This window comes from the organism of the source record quoted next, unplaced genomic scaffold (genome assembly GCF_019419815.1).
Source record: "Pyrus x bretschneideri cultivar Hongxiangsu unplaced genomic scaffold, Pyrus_bretschneideri_v1 Contig2, whole genome shotgun sequence".
NCBI lineage: Eukaryota > Viridiplantae > Streptophyta > Magnoliopsida > Rosales > Rosaceae > Pyrus > Pyrus x bretschneideri.
Window position 1 is genome coordinate 9,746,729 of NW_025999501.1, and position 17,474 is coordinate 9,764,202.

Sequence of the window (17,474 nt, forward strand, 5' to 3'; positions counted from 1 at the left end):
GAGAAACACAACTTGACTGCAAGGGGAAGGAGGCGTGCATGTTGCTCTGGCTAACTTGTCTAACTCATGTCTACCTTGTTCTATGAGCGTTAAATCGCTCATTTGGGTTGTTGAATTTGAGTTCCAAGAAAAAAAATGGATGGATTTTGGATTTTCTTGGTACATTGGAGATAAAATGCTTGCATGAAAATGAAAGTGTTGTTGAATGAGCATAGATTTGTCGACTAATCAAGATTTCAAATTGATGGCGGCCTAGGAAAACATGACTTTTCTTTTCCTTCTGAATGTGGTAGGTCGACCTGACATTGCCACTTCACCTAACTAGTTGTAGGATTTGCTTCCTTGATACTTCTGTCTTTTCCACGGTAACAAAGATTCAAATAAAATAAAATAAAAAACAAAGAAAGACAAGGTTGAACAAGATATAGCGAGATTTCACAAGATTTAAGTCGGGAGCAATCCACGCAGCGTGCCCGTCCCCTTGCACTGTAGTTTGAATCTCTTGTAGTTTAGAATATCGCACGATAAAAACGAGCTATCGACACAACAGCAGTTGTCTGTAACACCCTACATCAGGCCTTTTCTATCGATCCACATAAAATTTTAGGGTCAAGGGGATCAATCCAGTTCCTCATTTCTTTTCTGTAATAAAAATGAACATAACTCTATCACGCAAAACATGTTACAACCTCCTCCAAAACCTTCCTCTGATGTCGCTCCTCCGTCCTTGCAGCATCTCTTCAATTTTTCAGTGGTATACTTTCCGGGGCACAGGTGCCAAACTTATATGCCTTGTGCTTCAACCCCTCACAACCATGCAAGTGCACCTAGGCAGTTACATTGACCGGCTGCAGCATTATAGAATCTCATCTAACAGCCTCCGGCGCAGAATTACAATAAGGTGTGTGCAAGCACACCAACTTCGTGCATGTCAAGCACAGAGTTGCAAATGCCACACCAATCAAAATCCCACAGCTACTTTTACGCGTATCCAACTTCACTGCTCTCTTTACTATATTTGCAAAACTTGGGAACAGTCCCCCACAAGCAAAAACCATCACATGGTCTAAACCACTATAGTCGATTCCTGCGAGTATTGCTCCTATTGCTGATATTGGACCCACGAATCCAATTAAAGCAGCCGCCACAAGGGCCGCATGCCAGTTATCAGTAGCCCCAAAGATGCAGCTAGCCACAGCTGCACCTCGAGGGAGTCCATGTAGGGAGACAGGAAGGACCATGTGCCGACCAAGTCCATAAGCTTTTGGTGCAGCAACTCCTAGTGCAAGCCCTTCAGCCAAAGCATGAAAGGCAACAACTCCACATGACAAGAATGCCTGGAGGGTGTGAATGCTTACTGGAAAACCATTTGCCGTGGGTAAGTTTTGAACTGAAGTTTTTTTGCGACCTGCGAGCTTCAAAATACTGGAGCTCATAATATGGACGGATCCAGCTCCCATTGCAAGCAGAAATATAGTAGGTAGAAATCCCATCTTTAACGAAAAAAGTAGCTGCAATGGTCTCCAGGCACCAAGGACAAAGGCAATGCCAGATGCTGCACCCATGAGAAGAGCATGCTGAAGATGAAAAGCTAAAGCAAATGCAACAAGAACAGTGCCACCGAGTAATGGTCCAAGACCAAAAAGTAGTGAGACAAAGAAGCCAGAAGCATCCTCTGAGCTGTAACAATGTAAATTGTAAAATATAAGCGTATTCCCAAAGGTGGGGCAAATGTAGATTCTATATGTCAAGAGAACGTGTCAAAAAGAGGTCACCAAACAGTATAAACTACAAAAATTTGCGTAGTGACACAATTCTCAACATTAAATTTCACTCACTTGTAGTCATGGGTGAAATTCTGAAAAAGAGTGCTAAGAGCTTCCATGAATGCTACAGAGAGAGTGGCTGCTGATGCAACCTGCGATGGAGAGGCTTCCTACAACCAAAATGCAAAGGAAACTATTGAAAATGGAAAACAGAACATTGAGGAGGCATTTGATAATGTAAATTGAAAAGGATCTAAAAGCCTACTGCAAATGACTTAAGCATGTGAAGAAACAAGAAGCATGAAGAAGTCCCACGAGGAACCTTACCTTAAATGCATCAGGAAGCACCTCAGCAACAACCATCCAGATCATACATCCAGCAGCAAAGCCCGTACAGAAAGGAAGAAACTTGCTAAACGCATCAGCACAGATGAATGAAGGAACTGCTACAAGGGGCTGCAACAGCATTATATGCAGGAGACCATTAAGTTAAAAGGCTCAAAGAGAAAATCAACTAGAATTGGTTACATATTCTCAAATCCCATGAATTTTAAAAACTAAATAATTACCTGTGGTAATGATGTAATCACACTCCATAACATGGCATTTTGCGGAGAAACACCCCTGGATGCAAGCACCATACTCACAGCTAAGCCTTCTGGTATGTTGTGCACAGCAATAGCCAAAGTTACCAAAAGTCCCTGAGAGAAACCCTTTGAGCCAGCAAAGGAAACCCCAACACCAGAACCCTCTCCGAACGAATGAAGAGTCATTATTCCAATAACAAGAACGACTTTAGTTGCATCTGCACCTTTGATGTCTAACATACTAACCTCTCCATATTGTTCAAGAAACTGACAGCAGATATACATAACGATGTAAGACATAATGAGAGCTGGATGCATTCTAGCATTATGTAAAAGATAAGCCCACAATTATGCACAAGCAAACATTTTTCAATGAGATTTTGTACAACTACAGTATTTGTTAGTTGATAAAATCTGAAAATTAAAGGCCAGGAAAACATCTTACCATCCATGTCCTCCCTCATGAAATGATAAAATTGAATAATTGAAGGGGATGCTTATGGACTATGAGGACAACTTACGCATATGCAAATCAGGTTTCTTGAAACATCGTATTACGCACCAAAAAAGCTTTCTTTTTTGAAAGAACAGCGAAGAAGTCTATAATTTATTTTGTCAACTTTATAGATTATTGGTTCAGAAAGTAATCGCACACATTAACACTGCAAATAGAACATGCCTAACCTCTCCGCCAAATGCAATCGAAATGTGTATTCTATGGAACATGAAGCAAATTTCTAGAGAGGGAAGAAGCAACTACAAGTACAAAAATGGCAAAAACATAAAAGATAGATGAAAATGAGGGAGCTGATTCAATACCTGCTTGCACAGCCAAATAAAAAGGCCCCCAGCTAAAAGCCCAAGAACGACCCAGTTCCCAGCACCATGACCTTGCCCTTCCTGTATAAGATCGAAGCTTGCAGCCAACATTACACCAGCTGCCATACCATTGCATAATCCCGCCCATTGTGGATCAAGCTCAACAAAGAAGAACGGGACTGCACCTAAACCTGTAGCAGCAGCCATTGCCAACGTAAATAATGCAACAGTAGAGACTGAGACTTTGCTGTTCCCACTCTTCGCCTCACCCAGTCCATTATTAGAAACCTCAAAATTTAAGGAACTCTCCTGACCAGTGCCATCAATAACATTACTTCTCACATTTTTGTGTGGAGGAGATCTCAGCTTTTGCCAAACTTCATTTTCCAACTCTGCTGTAGCATATCCAAACAGAACTAGGGAGAACAGTGAAAATAATAGAACCTTCCTAAATGTGAACTCCATTTTCATTCGTACAGAGTTCACAAAAAGACAATAACTTTCACTTCAGGATCTTGAGAGAAGCCCCCTGTATTCTTCTCTAGGATGCAACCAGTAATACTGGGCTCTATTGAACCAAAAGATGCCACTTCTCCGTGATAGCGTAAGACACCCTGCCTTGCTTGATGTCTGCCTTGTGGACAACCCTGCAGATTGCCGAAGGCTTCACTACATTAGTAATGCAATAACACTTCCACATTCCTTGGTTACACACGACACACCTTTTGATCTGAATTATGTTGTAAAACTATAGCTCTCAAATAAACGAAAAACAATTTTTTAAAATACGTAAATAACTGATTAGTTTAGCACTAAATTGCACATCAAAGAAGATGAACCTTCACTGATTTACAAAATCGGACTGCAACCCAAAAATACAAGGCCTCAATAAAGGATGCTGGCTTTGTAGATCATCACAAGCTCAGACATATGTAACCCACCTTCACAAACAATGTGATAATACAGAATCCAACCGCTGTAAATTATATAAGCACCCTTAATGCCAATAACCTAAATAATTAAATTAACAATTCAAGCCATTAATTTGAAATTAAGCAATTCATCACAATACCCTTTTCCGAAATTTCATCAAATTCTTCTCCTTTCAGACGAAATAACAGCAATCAAACAGCACATTACCAATGAATCAATCAAATAAAGAAAACCCTACAAGGGAAATTGGGAATCAGATTAAGAAAATTGAGAAACAAAAAACCTTACCGATAGAACAAAAGAGGCCCAGGAAGGAAGGAAGAAAAGCAGCAGAGCGCGGGGGCTTGACTGAGACGTCAGTCAACTGCAATTCAGATGGCGACAGAAAAGGTTTCCCGGTAAAAATAAACCCTTCCGTCGAGTTTTGGCCTCGAAATTGAATTTAAATAAACAAATGTATAAGATAACGTCAAATTCGGGGATAATGAGATAAATTCGAATTTAGCGTTTTGGAGTCGTGGGAGGGACATGGATTCTCTCCGGAACCAATTGTTCTAATTCTAGGTGTATTGAAATTTGATTCAACGACGGTAAATAAAGTTTATTTTAAAAGTTATAATAATTTTAATCGTTTGATCAAATTTCAATAGTTTGGATTCATTGATTCATATGATTAAAACTATTGGATCGGAAGATGATTCATGTCTTAGTGGGAGGAAAATGGTGGTCCTCTTTGGGTGGGATTTGGATTTTATTTGCAAAAAGAAAAACATGGTGGGACTTTATTGGAATTTTATTAAATCTTGTGGGTCAGCAGTCAGAGCACTCAGCTCCTTGGTTTTGCCAAAACCAGAAAAAAAAATTCGTTATGACCTGAACGCGAGTGGTATAACATGTGTGTTTATATGAGTGGTGAAAAATTTTATTTTAAGTTATTAACATTTTAACACATATATCCAATCATTTGTATAGTGACACGTGATATACCACCTTGTGTACCGATTATACTGAAAAACCTCTCCAAAACCAAGGCTTTAGAAGTTAGAACAAAAAAAAAAAAAAAAAAAAAAAGATTGTAAGAATTCTTTCAGCTTTTTAGACAAAATGTTATATGAGATTGTTATAATTTTTCAATTTGATTTCTAAGATTAAAAATTGATATAATTGGTTTCTGAGATTGTCCACCGTCAATTATTTTGATCATACTATGAAAATCACCGTTAAATTGAAAAGGGAAGTGTTATTGGCACTCCAAAAATCTCATTCTACACTCCTCATAAGTGTATTTTTCTTTCCTGATATAGAAAGTTTGCAGTGTAGAACGAGATTTTTGAAGTGCTAATAACAATTCCCATTAAAAAAACAATTTCTTCAAGTAGAGAGGTTGATTTGACAAAAATACGCTTAATTTAACAAAGATTTTCATGGAATGATTAAAATGATTGACTGTGGGCAATCTTAAAGACCATTTTAGCTAAAAAATTATTGAGGTTTTAATTTTTTTAGGTTGCAGCCGAAATTTTGACATTCAACAAATTTACACCTTCAGTTAAATTGACCATTATTTCTAACATTATATTGGCCATCAATTGTTAACCGTTATGGTAACACGGATGGTACAATTAGTGGATTTGGAGGAGGATTTAGACGGTTAATTTGACATAAGATGGTTTTAATTTTCAGATTGTTAGTAGTAGAACAAGATCTAGGATGCTAACTTATGTACATTACCCATTACTCGTCTTTTCGTTCTTTACATGGACAAAATCCGAGACAAAACTCCATTTTTTACATCCGAAAACTCGCGCATCATGTTGTTTTGTTTCTACGTCCCGGAAAACGGAGACAAGGTTAAAGGAAACACCTGAGAGTCGTCTTTTTTTCAGTCGTCGTCGGAGGAGCTTTACTTCTTTGCATGCCACCAATAAATACAGCGTCACTTGGCCAGCGTGCGAGGGGATTATAGTGGGAGGGACATGTGTGTATAAACTTTTCTTCATCGAGGTATTATGGTCGGGACAACGCCACTGGTTAGATCACTTCCTGCCAGGCTGGAGGACACGTTGGATCGGTCTCCGGTCATGAAGGACGACGAGGTTGGTGACTGGTCACTGTACGAGGAAGTAGATGGCGAGAATATGGTGTTAGTTGCCGGCATGATTTTGAGTATGTTTTCGATCTCCCTCACCACTTCCAGCATATGAGGCCGCTTATCTGGCTTTTCGTTACAACATCTGAGGGCCAAATCAAGAAACCTCTCAACACATTTGGATGGATAGGATCCCATTCTTTTGTCTATGATTGAGAACACCAGCCCCGCCTGATAAGCCAGATTCACCTGAAAAAGATGAATATAATTTCGCGATTGTTAGTCTCACCGAATAAATATTAGTGCTTGGCATGTTGAGACATGATCTGTGTCAGCATGCCGAACACTGGTGCATTTTTCAGACAAAATCTAAGCAACGGAAATCTCAAATAAGTAATGTCTCAATGGTACCTCTCGAACTATGTTTTTGCCGTGTGAAATTGGCTGATCGCCGGTAAGGAGCTCCAGAAACACGATTCCTAGGCTATAGACATCGCTTTTGTCCGTCAACTTATTGGTCAGGAAATACTCTGGATCAACGTAACCCTGCAATGTATGATTAAAAAACAAAAGATATATGAATTAAACAACGCTTCTTGACGCTTATTTGTAATTCTACAGCTGGTTCATATGCTTTGCATGATTTAACATACCGGCGTTCCTCTCACGACTGTAGATACATGAGAGGACCCGGTCCCTTCATCATCCTGCAGAGGTGCAAGTCGCGAGAGTCCAAAATCCGCCACTTTGGCCACGAGGTTGGAGTCCAAGAGTATGTTGCTGGCTTTGATATCCCGGTGGAATATTGGAGGATTTGCCTCGGTATGGAGATAAAGGATGCCTTTAGCGGAACCTAATGCAATACGTAACCTCATTGTGAAGTCCAGGCTTCCCTTGGCTTCAACTGTCATATCATAGTGAGTACAAAACTTCAGAAGAGATGTTGGAAGACGAGTATCCAGAGACACGCACATGAATACAAGTAGTCATTTAAGAAATTGGGAATGCTGGAAATTTTTGTACCCCTAAGCCAGTCGCGTAAGGTACCATTAGGCATAAACTCGTAAACCAGCATCTGCACAAGCAACAAGAAGATATAATTTGATTAAAGATATAAGCAAATCATAAGAAAAACCAGCTGCAACTTGCAGTGCAAGCAACAGCAATGAGTAATTGTTCATGACTGCAAGCTTCATACCTGCTCCCCTTCTTCATCACAATATCCCACCAAAGAGACCAGGTTTCGGTGATGTACCCTTGATAGCAGTTCTATCTCGGTCAAGAACTCCCTTCCGCCCTGTAAGGATCCTTCTTCTGCACGCTTTATGGCCACAACTGTGTTATCGGACAAAATGCCTTTGTAAACTTTCCCATAGCCTCCTTGTCCAAGTTGCATTGAAGTATCGAAATTCCCAGTAGCGACCTTCATTTCTTTGAAAGTGAACGCCTTTACACCTTCAATTCTCATAGAGATCTTTAAGGCTGCAAGGAGCGGTAAGGACTTCATTCTACTTTCTAGGATGATAGTCACCGGAATAGCATCTTCAAATTTGGTCTTATCAATTACAATTAAGAACTTACATGAATATCTCCGTGAAGGTATTGGGTAGCGGTATTTGACATATCTTTTGGTCAGAAGCATGACTATTGCAGGAATAATGACAACAGCAGCAATGCATCCTATTATAATACCTGCTAAAGCTCTCTTGCTAATGCTCGTCTTTTGCCGCTCAACAATCACTATAACAACGAAACAAATAAGTTACTCGACCAAGAATTAGAAACATGTTCTCGTCTTTATGACATGCTATCAAGGCGATCAATTTGTCAAAGTTACTAACATGTAAAAATAAGGGAATCCAATTCTAAGCAAATATAAAAATGCAGCAAAATATCCAGACGACTTTGAAAGAGAAAAAAATAAAGATGTTCGGGATAAAATACGTACTGTTCGAATAAGGTCCCAGCAGAGTGAAATTGAGAAGCTCATACGGTCCAAAGAAATCAGTTGGAGGAACATCCCATGATGTAAGCTGGCCTCTCAATCGCTGAACCTCAGTTGCATTAAATAAATTCACGTGTGGATTGATGAACATAGGAAAAAACTTCATATGCATCAGCAAACGAGGCCCATCTTGCCAGACAAATGAATCAATTGATAATTGATAAAGGTGCAGGTTGAGAGCACCAGTTAAGTAGATTTCAAAATTGTGTTTATAAGGAGCAAAATATGAAAAACTCGGACTTTTTAGACGATATGTAACTCTTAAAGGTGATGCACAAAAGCATGGAACTGGGGAAAATGGGACATATTCGTAGAAATAGTCTGTTGGACATGCTTGGCTAGGGCAGGTCATTGGTTGAGTGGAGTTTATCGAGTTTTCAGAGATCCCGTCTCCTCCAGCTTCAGATCGACAGAACTGGCCTATATTTGGTACACCTGCATTCTTGCAGACAGGATTTCCTTCAAGCCTGAGAAAAGCTGCTATAAGTAAGAATCTGAAATTATCGAAGTAAAACAAGGTGTAATTTTGCTAATAGTTTTCATACCACAAGGTGACATTTGCAGGAGGATTTAGCTCTTCCGATATTTGTGAAAGCAAATTGTTCCGAAGATCACTGCAATAATCGACTAGCATATAAATAAGTTCACTCTAAAATCTTACTATAATTCATTACAAAATTTAAATCAAAGGTCACTAAAAAGGGAAAGCACTCCAAGAAATCTAATAATTAATTTATAAGGTTATGCTGCTCTTTCCGCTCGAGGAACATACAGTGCAAGTCTAGCTCTTGTACTGAAAGACATTTTCCGCCACATAGCAGGGACAGAACCCGTAATAAAATTGTCGTGGAGCGACCTGTATAGAATCATTATAAGAATCTCATCTAGTGTTCATATACAATCCGAAAAAAAAATTTAGGGAATTAGACAGACTCTTACACTTTCTGAAGAGCTGGAAGATCATAAAAACTCTCAGGAATCGATCCATTAAGACGGTTGTCTGACAGAATGCTGCGATAGTAACGAGTATATCAACAAGAAAGCTGCTTAAATCAACCATATTAACTACAGATAGTGATATCTAATAATTTTCTTGTGCCCCATTCATTTAAATTTAACATACTGGTGAACCAAAGCGAAGTAAACATAGAACATGTTACAAGTTTACTCAGGCCAGCAACATACATTGTTGTTATATTGCGAGAAAGTCTGTGTGATGGTATGGATCCAGAAAGTTGATTCCGGCTTAGATCACTGTGTCATGAAGACAGTAAAAGGTTGGGCAATAGGAGCATGAATGGAAGACTAAATAAACGCATTATAGTGCTGATTGAAGGTCGTTGAACCATATCGATACTTACATATAACTAAGGTTGGCTATACTGCTAAGGTCAGGAATTTCTCCCTGCAAACTGCAATTCCTAAGACTTCTGCCAAATCAGAAAGAGAAAAACAAAAAAATAGGTATCAGAAATCCTTCCAAACAAATCTATGCACCATGTAATAAACGCAAAATAAAGCATCCCGAGAAGTAGAAATACTGGAATCAAAGAAGGGGAAGTAATAAAAGAACTTACAGTTTTGTTAATCTGGATATGTTTCCGTAAGAGGCTGGAATCTCAGTCCCCCTGAAGTTGTTGTTATCGAACTGACTGAAAGATGGAAGGAACAACATACATAAAGAAAGATATTATTTCTGTCAACCAGGAAGAAAATCTGGTCAAGAAGAAACTTTACCAACTAAGATCCGATAAAAGGAAACAAGTTACTCCAAATTAAAAATGCAGACGGTGTCGGATTATGACATACATGATGCGCGCGTTCGGTAACATGGAGAAATCTGGTGGTACATATCCGGAAAAGTTATTATTATCGAAAAGCCTGTAAAATTTTGTGTCAAATGTACAGAGTCAGGAATCAGTCAACAAGTATCAATACAGACAACGTCCAAGAACAACACAAGAAAATTATACAAGAATAACAATATAAAATCTCACAAGTGAAGAAGACTGAGTGCTTTAGAAAGCTCAGGCGGAATTTGACCGCTGAAGGAGTTGTTGTTCAAGTGGCTGCGAAGCAAGGTACATGAAGCTGTCAAACATGAGAAACGTAAAACGTAACCTGACTTTAAGTAGTATTTAGCTTGAACATGTACTTACAGATGTTTTAAACTGGCCATGTTAGCAAATGATTTTGGAATTGGACCTGACATATAGTTCTGATCGACTTGTAGTCTAGTTAAGTTTTTAAGATAACCGAGCTCAGGAGGTAAGGAACCAGATAGGTTGTTTCCATTCAAGAGCCTGCGTAAAAATGCATCACAACGAAAAGATAATAAATTTTGTACCATAAAACAGTGATTTATGTTGATATTTCTTACATGAATAGGGTGGATGTACAAAAATAAATTGACAAAACAACATGAACTCAAACTTACAAGAGTTTCAAGGATTTAATGTTTCCGATCGCCTTCGGTATGGTTCCACTTAATTCATTCCACATGAAATCTCTGCCAGCAAAGAGGAAATATAAATGTCATCAATTAGAAAATAACTAAACGATAATCCGAAGAAACTGTAGAAAAAACTCACAATATCAGAAGTTGGGATAGTTGGCCAAGCTCAGGTGCTAAAGTTCCTGAGAGATTCATATTCAGCAGTCGGCTGCATCAAATTACGATTACGAATAAAATTCAGTGACAGACAGCACTTATGTTATTTAAAAACGATAGAGCAGCATGAAAACAAATACGTACAGTTCCTGGAGGTGCAAGTATCCATCATCCCCAACAGCATCAAAACAGAAAACTCCGGTCCAAAAAGATTCGCAAGGATCCCCGTCGTCCCAATTCCTTAGATGATTCTTAGGATCAATTAATTTCCTCTTGACTGCTCTCAGTACATTGACTGCAGAAGGGCACAAACCATAAGTTATACTCTTCAATCTCATCGTATAAAGCAGCAAAGATTGAGCCGAAAATTCACCTTCTGAAGGATTTGTAACTTCTGCAACGGCAAACAGCACGAAGCAAGAACACAGGAGAGCAACGACACATCCAGAAGCTCTCATCTTTAGCATTCTCGCACCCTATGGAACAACCCAAATGGGCAATATCCAACAACTATTCAAATTTCAAGCTACAAATTACCTTAAATCTCAACTTTCTTTCTCACAAGAAGCAAACTAGAACATGCAACAGAATTATAGAACAAGATAGAAATAGATAAGGAAACTGCTAATAGTGGCACGCTCACAATATCTAGTCTCTCGGCCTGTTCCAGTGGCTAGTGCGCTTTCGGGTAAATAAAACAGTTACAAAATATCTTTCAACTTCTAACAAACATGTAATTGCAACGGAACAACATAAGAAAGGATAAGGAAACTGCTAATAGTGGCACGCTCACAATTTCAGATAAACAAAAACAGTAAGAACTTTCGTGTCGATTTCCAAAGAAAAATCATACCAGTCGGTGATAGTGGTGGACTTTGAGACTTGTTCGTGACTTATGAGTTAACTTATGAAACAGGTACTCAGGAGGGACAGGAACACAGTTTCAAAATCGAAGTCGAGTCAATGGGGAGGATGGAAAGGGCGAAGAAGATGAAGTCCTGAAACATCATTGTCGACATGATAACATCATTTTCGACAGACAAGCCTTATCATGAGTTCCAACAATAAATTATGGTACCGTGGATTGTCAGTTAGTTGGAATAAGTATTGGTGTTTTGTTTTGTTTAATGCTTGTATAGTCCAACGTTTTTTAAGTGAAAGAGATTGAATGAAGATACTTCAGATATGGCGTCTGGCTTTGTCTCAGAGCTAGTGGGTGTGAAGGCAAAGGCTGTTCACGTTTGGGAGACGACTTCTCTGTACATACATTACATTTACCTAAGATTTCCACGAACCTTCGTTTTAGTGCCGTTGACCGATCACTTGATCAGATACTTTGTTTACCATTTTTTGTGCTTACATGTTAAAGCGAAATGATTTATGCACACGTTTTTTCTCCTTTTTGATATTGTTTGTTTATTTTCGTTTGATTCTTCTTTCCTTTGTTCAATCCAAATACTAGAAAGTAGAAAGAATAAGGGTGTGCACGAGGGGAAAAAATATGTAGAAATCATTTTCGTATGAGGAGAAAGAAAATGGTGTGTTTAGCTTGCTTTGGACGAGTGATATTAGGAAACAGAGAGTTGAATAAAAATTCAAACGGAAAAGCAAATTTTAAATCATTTGAATTTTAAGTTTCTGTCCGTCGATGCTCATAAACATTGAAAATTGGATGTGCTTTGGGGCTGAGTGGCCTCAGTGTTGACTTAGTTCAAATTGCTTGGCTAAAAGCAGTCAAATTGCTTTGGTTAAAAGCACTTTATGACAATTAAAAAAATCATCTTTAGTTACATTTAGTTTCTAGAATTGGATTCAAAAGTGCTCATCGACTTTAACAAGTGCTTCTACCATGTGGCTCTAATGAAAACATTTCTAATAAAAGCGTTTCAACATAAGTACTTCTTAAAGCAGTAGCCTAAATTACCTAACATCCAGTTTCCCAAAAGAAAAAAAATTACCTAACATCCAAGATACCTAATGTAGTTACATGTCAACCTAATTACATGATAATATGTTCTTGGCAAGAAATACAGTTGTCAATATAAGATACAGTTACCGTGTCATTTCGAATATCGTGAAGTTTCTCTCCTCGAGTAGTCCTCAACTCCATCATGTCATTGATTCAAAATGCAATTTGAAGTCACATCCAATCCAATTGTCTCTCTTTAGAAATTTCTTTTCATTGGTTCCAGTCACGTAAGTGTCCCTATTTGCCATTTAATAATCTCGTCCAGTTGCATTTCGAGAGTTTCCTAATGCTTTGCTTACTGTCCACACACGTGTTTTCGAGTCAGTAGCGTTTCTAAATCAAATGTTGACATTTTAAGGATTTTTATTGATAAAATATATTTAAATAAACATCCAATCGAAACAAATGATGTGGATGGCTCCACTGTTTGTTTGCACAAGGCAACCGCCTTCCATAAAAAAATATTGAAAATTTCTGTTGTCCTTTTCTTACGGAACATTTTTCAATGAGTCGAAAATATGGTTCGGTATATTAAATGTCATAATACAAATAGCTTGGCACTTAAAGAAAAAAAAATTCAGCCACTTATATTATGACACTTAATACATCGAGACATATTCCTGGCATGCCAAAAAATTCTCCTTCCTTACAAGGATAAGACAATTCAAGAGGTCCCAATTGTGGGTTAATACATGTCATAGTACAAATAGTTAAGTACTTGAAAAAAAAATTCAGCCATTTATGTTACGGCGCTTGATACATTTAAACGTATTTCCAGCACATTGAAAAATTTTTCCTTCCTTACAAGGATAAGACAATTCAAGAGGTCCAAATTGTGGATTAATAGATGTCATTATACAAATAGTTAGGTACTTGAAAAAAAATAAAATTCAACAATTAATATTACGACACTTGATATACAGAGACGTATACGGCACCCTAAAAAGATATCCTTTCTTACAAGGATAAGACAATTCAAGAGGTCCAAATTGTGGGTTAGACAATTCAAGAGGTCCAAATTGTGGGTTAGACAATTCAAGAGGTCCAAATTCTGGGTTAGACAATTCAAGAGGTCCAAATTCTGGGTTAAGACATGGTGGCATGAGGACCCATCCGAATTCTGGATTTATGTACGACCTCTTATGGAACTTGTAGCTATACACAGCTCGGATTCTTCATCGAGAGATGCCAACTTGTTTGAGTGACCTATAGGTTCGTTTGGTGCTTAGGATTGGATTGAAAAACTCGTTTAATTTTAAGGCATGTTGATGGTAGAGGTGATCGAATTTTCATTTTTCAAGGGATCAAACATGAAGGAAAATTATCACTTTCAATCCCTACAAAAGTAAATTGGATTGGATACCTCATAAAGTTCAAGGTATGTGGCATGTAGATGTTGATGATTTTTTTGTTTTGAAAAGATTGGAAGGAATTAGCCGTGAAGAAAATTTATCACTTCAAATCCTACCATTTTGAGGAAACTTGCCCTTTCTACAAAATCGAATTGGATTGGATACCTCATAAGATTCAAGGTGGTTTCAATGTAGATATGAATGATTTTTCGTTTTAAGAAGATTAGAAGGGATTACATGAAGCAAACTTCTCGCTTGTAATACTGCCACTTTTGTTGGTATTGAAAGGCATAAGTTTCCGTAACTTCTATCTTCAAGTTGGACAAAAATTCTTCGTTTGTTCCGTCAACAACCTTAAAATATAGTTACTCATCCAATCTTAAGCACCAAACGAAATATACTTCAGTTCAGAATAAAAATATAGGGATACAGCCACAGATTTGGTAATTATAAAATTTTCAATCGGATTTACCACTTGCTCTCTAAACCAATAGCATACAAGGTACAAGCTTGACCTTTTTGAGTGAGAACTAATACTTTGGGTACCAAAACATGCCTTTGATGCCCTCCGGGTCGGGTTCAAAACCCAAATTTTGATAGAACTCCACAACTGCAACGACAACGAGAAGGGTCCACGTTAATAAAAGTCGAAAATGCTAAAGCTGGAAACACCGGAAGTGGAAGTGCAAAGACAGGACTATTTCGTAAGAAGGAACACCGATGTAGAAAAGGATTGACCGAAAAGGATTTACGATGTCACCTTGGTATACCATTATTACTAAGACACCGACTAGGCAACTACCAACAAAAACATGGACATGTATGCAAGTAACCGTGCAGATGCACGTAAAGGTAATTGTATGGCAGTGGTAGACAAGCTCATCAATCTTGAAAAACTTAAATAGCACATTGGCATGACACTGTAATCGACTAAATGCTACAAATAATTGTCGCTTTACCCTGACTATCTGCAAAGAGTGAAATGTTTCCGATGTCCCTCTGCAAAAGAGCCCGTATAATCTTTTCAACAAGAGCCTTCCCAAGGCCTTGGCCCTGAATGATAAAGAAATCATTAGTAACCATCATGGAAACATATTATGTGATTAGTGCTTTAAGTCCAACAAACAATGTACAAGCATACCTGATAGCCGGGATCAACAAGGACATCCCAAATTGTGGCATTGAAGGCATGATCTGATGTAGCTCGAGCCATGCCAATTAACTTCTTCTGGTCATTCCCTTCTGTCAAATAACTTCTCCAAGTACACTAAGTGTCCATCAAATAGTTTCAGATATAGTAACAAGCATATTATAGACTGCAATACCATTTGCGTTAAATAGAAGGATACTGCAACAATGCTCTATCCACTATGTACCTGATCCAGGTGATTTCCGAACTGAATGTAATGTTGCAACCAAGTAGCTATTTTTCAAAGCTGCAGCTAGTTTCGACAGCGGCCTCCTTGGCCAACCAACCTATAAAAATTGCATTAAAGTTATTTGACTTTCACTAGGGATATATGATAACTTACTATCTCCACAATTATAGTATTGTATATCATATATAGCAAAATAATGACAGATAAAACTTCAGTAAAAGGTAAAATGAGTGGACTCCTGACCCATGAAGAGTGAATTGGACACAATTGCGAATGCACAAACACAAGAAATTAACTTTTAAATGCATGTGCAAAAGAAGAACCAATGGCAGAGTAGTTACCTTATCACAAAGGGCTTGAAGATCGTACACATCAATATCTCCACCAGAAGAAAATATTATTTCTTCAACAGTTCCATCTGGTTCAGTCTTCTGAATGAGAACTAATTCTTGAGGCAGAGGTTCTTCTTCTTCCTCTTCTGGGAGCGCAGAGGGTGGTTCTACTACTTGCGTGGTGTTGTTGTTTAAAATACTGCAACAAGAAATGAGTTACCAACGATCATAACTTTTCTGTGTGTGTGTGTTTGATGATATCTAATTTCTTGATGTTTTAGACTTCAATAATTATCAATTTCAAAACTACAGAAGAAGTACAAGCACACTGCCAATAGGCAGCCTTGACATGCACCATTTTAAGCTTTGAAGCCCAACAAAATCTAAACTCTCATTCTACGAAAAAGTATATTAATCCATAAAGTAACATACTTTCTAAACAAGTTTATTGATTAAGGGCTCAAACCAATCAACGGTTTCAAATTTGACCAATCCAACAATTGAAAACTATGTCACATGGCAAATCCAACATTCAAAATCAATTCACCTGACTGAAATTCTTCACCATTCAGTGTGTAAATTGTGTGCACAACCGTCATTTTATTTTTAATTACCCGGATTTAATGGATTCCCAAAAGCCAGCCTTGAGTCGGTATCCCTTATGCATCCTTCTTGCTGCAAAATTTAACACTCACTAAATTATGAGTAATTACCAAAATTTGACACTCGCTACGCAGACAAGGCTAGTGTTCATCAATCAGCACATACCTTTGGCAAGCTGCTCTCTCACATTGCAAGGAAACAATAACTTATCCGATGCTTGACGGCACGATTCAAACGAAACAATCCGGCCTCTGCCATGAATATAAACGAAAAAGGGACATCAATTTCTTCAATCCACCATCAAGTACTCACAATTCCACCAAATGGGTACTCTAAACAGAATCCATAAACACATTCTTAATTGAAATTAAACAGTTTTTGAACCAAGATTGCTCGTTATAGTTCTGCATCTTGATACATAAGTCTACCCAATAAGTTCAAAGCTACCAAATTTTTCATATTTTCCAAGACAGAGTTTGATAAACAGACATGGGTTGAAGTGAAATACAAAAAAGACTGACCGATGGGTGGGAAGGGAAGAACTTACAGAGAATAGGAAGCGCAGGCAGCACCGAGCGTCCGCATCTTCTTCTTCCTTGTTGGTGTTGCTCTCGGGAGCTGTGGCCTTTGCGAGTGACTCTGGCTCTCTTGGTTTTGGATATTTTGCCCTTTGGTTATATTGCCCTAAATATCCTGCCTACATCGAGTATTTCACATAAAATGCCATTTTCTTTCACAAAAGATGTCAAATTATATGATTCTTTTTCTTCTTTCCTTGCTTTAATTTCTTTTTTTTTTTTCCTATAAATTTTAAACAAGGTGTTTTATGTTGTAATCTTATAAGTTATTCAATGTGTGGATGGTCAACCCATTACAACTCTACATGTTTGTCCACTAATCCACTTGCTACCTCATCCTTCCAAATAAAATCACACACAAAAACACAAAGTCTGACGGCTGAAAAGAGAGAAAAGAAAGAAGAAAGAAGGAAGAAGAGAGGAAGAAGAGAGAAGCCACAAGGCTCATGGC

The 17,474-nt window shown here is 38.1% G+C and overlaps 3 protein-coding genes across 6 annotated transcripts; all 3 read right to left on the reverse strand.

The window, feature by feature from the left end:
- Positions 1 to 198: 198 nt before the first annotated feature.
- Positions 199 to 4,810, reverse strand: LOC103930238 (putative zinc transporter At3g08650). Of its 2 annotated transcripts, none has more exons than XM_009339533.3 (6): positions 4,394 to 4,810; positions 3,173 to 3,819; positions 2,336 to 2,620; positions 2,094 to 2,222; positions 1,839 to 1,936; positions 199 to 1,680 (listed from the first exon to the last, which is right to left on the reverse strand). In XM_009339533.3, the coding sequence occupies exons 2-6, from the start codon at positions 3,641 to 3,643 to the stop codon at positions 867 to 869; spliced, it is 1,797 nt and encodes a 598-aa protein (XP_009337808.2). In that variant the 5' UTR covers positions 3,644 to 3,819; positions 4,394 to 4,810; the 3' UTR covers positions 199 to 866. The 2 variants fall into 2 exon arrangements, with proteins under 2 accessions (XP_009337808.2, XP_009337811.2); XM_009339536.3 differs by lacking the exon at positions 4,394 to 4,810 and adding an exon at positions 4,245 to 4,386.
- A 1,001-nt stretch (positions 4,811 to 5,811) lies between these two features.
- Positions 5,812 to 11,973, reverse strand: LOC103930237 (probable LRR receptor-like serine/threonine-protein kinase At1g06840). 3 transcript variants are annotated; one of them, XM_048582925.1, is made up of 22 exons: positions 11,664 to 11,973; positions 11,454 to 11,547; positions 11,184 to 11,286; positions 10,955 to 11,105; positions 10,791 to 10,862; positions 10,637 to 10,708; positions 10,359 to 10,502; positions 10,197 to 10,268; positions 10,009 to 10,080; positions 9,777 to 9,851; positions 9,561 to 9,629; positions 9,385 to 9,453; positions 9,139 to 9,210; positions 8,972 to 9,055; positions 8,745 to 8,813; positions 8,143 to 8,666; positions 7,776 to 7,934; positions 7,393 to 7,676; positions 7,218 to 7,269; positions 6,848 to 7,098; positions 6,606 to 6,740; positions 5,812 to 6,443 (listed from the first exon to the last, which is right to left on the reverse strand). In XM_048582925.1, exons 3-22 carry the CDS (start codon positions 11,275 to 11,277, stop codon positions 6,102 to 6,104), a joined length of 2,862 nt encoding a protein of 953 aa, XP_048438882.1. In that variant the 5' UTR covers positions 11,278 to 11,286; positions 11,454 to 11,547; positions 11,664 to 11,973; the 3' UTR covers positions 5,812 to 6,101. The 3 variants fall into 3 exon arrangements, with proteins under 3 accessions (XP_048438882.1, XP_048438881.1, XP_048438883.1); XM_048582924.1 differs by lacking the exon at positions 11,454 to 11,547; XM_048582926.1 differs by lacking the exons at positions 11,454 to 11,547; positions 11,664 to 11,973 and adding an exon at positions 11,604 to 11,626.
- Positions 11,974 to 14,510: 2,537 nt separating this feature from the next.
- LOC103930236 (histone acetyltransferase TAP1) lies at positions 14,511 to 17,154 on the reverse strand. Its single transcript, XM_048582959.1, has 8 exons — positions 16,993 to 17,154; positions 16,611 to 16,696; positions 16,457 to 16,517; positions 15,852 to 16,041; positions 15,508 to 15,607; positions 15,273 to 15,373; positions 15,091 to 15,184; positions 14,511 to 14,741 (listed from the first exon to the last, which is right to left on the reverse strand). The coding sequence occupies exons 1-8, from the start codon at positions 17,028 to 17,030 to the stop codon at positions 14,662 to 14,664; spliced, it is 750 nt and encodes a 249-aa protein (XP_048438916.1). The 5' UTR covers positions 17,031 to 17,154; the 3' UTR covers positions 14,511 to 14,661.
- Positions 17,155 to 17,474: the final 320 nt, after the last annotated feature.

Bases quoted from the DNA above. Each gene is read 5' to 3' on its own strand.
- LOC103930237 (XM_048582924.1), bottom strand. From the start codon at position 11,277: ATGCTAAAGATGAGAGCTTCTGGATGTGTCGTTGCTCTCCTGTGTTCT. The intron at 9,211-9,384 runs GTATGTTGCTGG...TTACTATCGCAG, and splicing joins TCTCGCAATATAACAACAAT to CATTCTGTCAGACAACCGTC. The intron at 7,677-7,775 runs GTAAGTTCTTAA...CGCTCCTTGCAG, and splicing joins ACCTTCACGGAGATATTCAT to CCTTAAAGATCTCTATGAGA.
- LOC103930236 (XM_048582959.1), bottom strand. From the start codon at position 17,030: ATGCGGACGCTCGGTGCTGCCTGCGCTTCCTATTCTCT. The intron at 16,518-16,610 runs GTATGTGCTGAT...TAAATTTTGCAG, and splicing joins GAGAGAGCAGCTTGCCAAAG to CAAGAAGGATGCATAAGGGA. The intron at 15,185-15,272 runs GTATGCTTGTAC...TTTATCATTCAG, and splicing joins TTGTTGATCCCGGCTATCAG to GGCCAAGGCCTTGGGAAGGC.
- LOC103930238 (XM_009339533.3), bottom strand. From the start codon at position 3,643: ATGAAAATGGAGTTCACATTTAGGAAGGTTCTATTATTTTCACTGTTC. The intron at 2,621-3,172 runs GTATTGAATCAG...ATCTGCTGTCAG, and splicing joins TTATTTGGCTGTGCAAGCAG to TTTCTTGAACAATATGGAGA. The intron at 1,681-1,838 runs GTGAGTGAAATT...ACATTGTTACAG, and splicing joins AATTTCACCCATGACTACAA to CTCAGAGGATGCTTCTGGCT.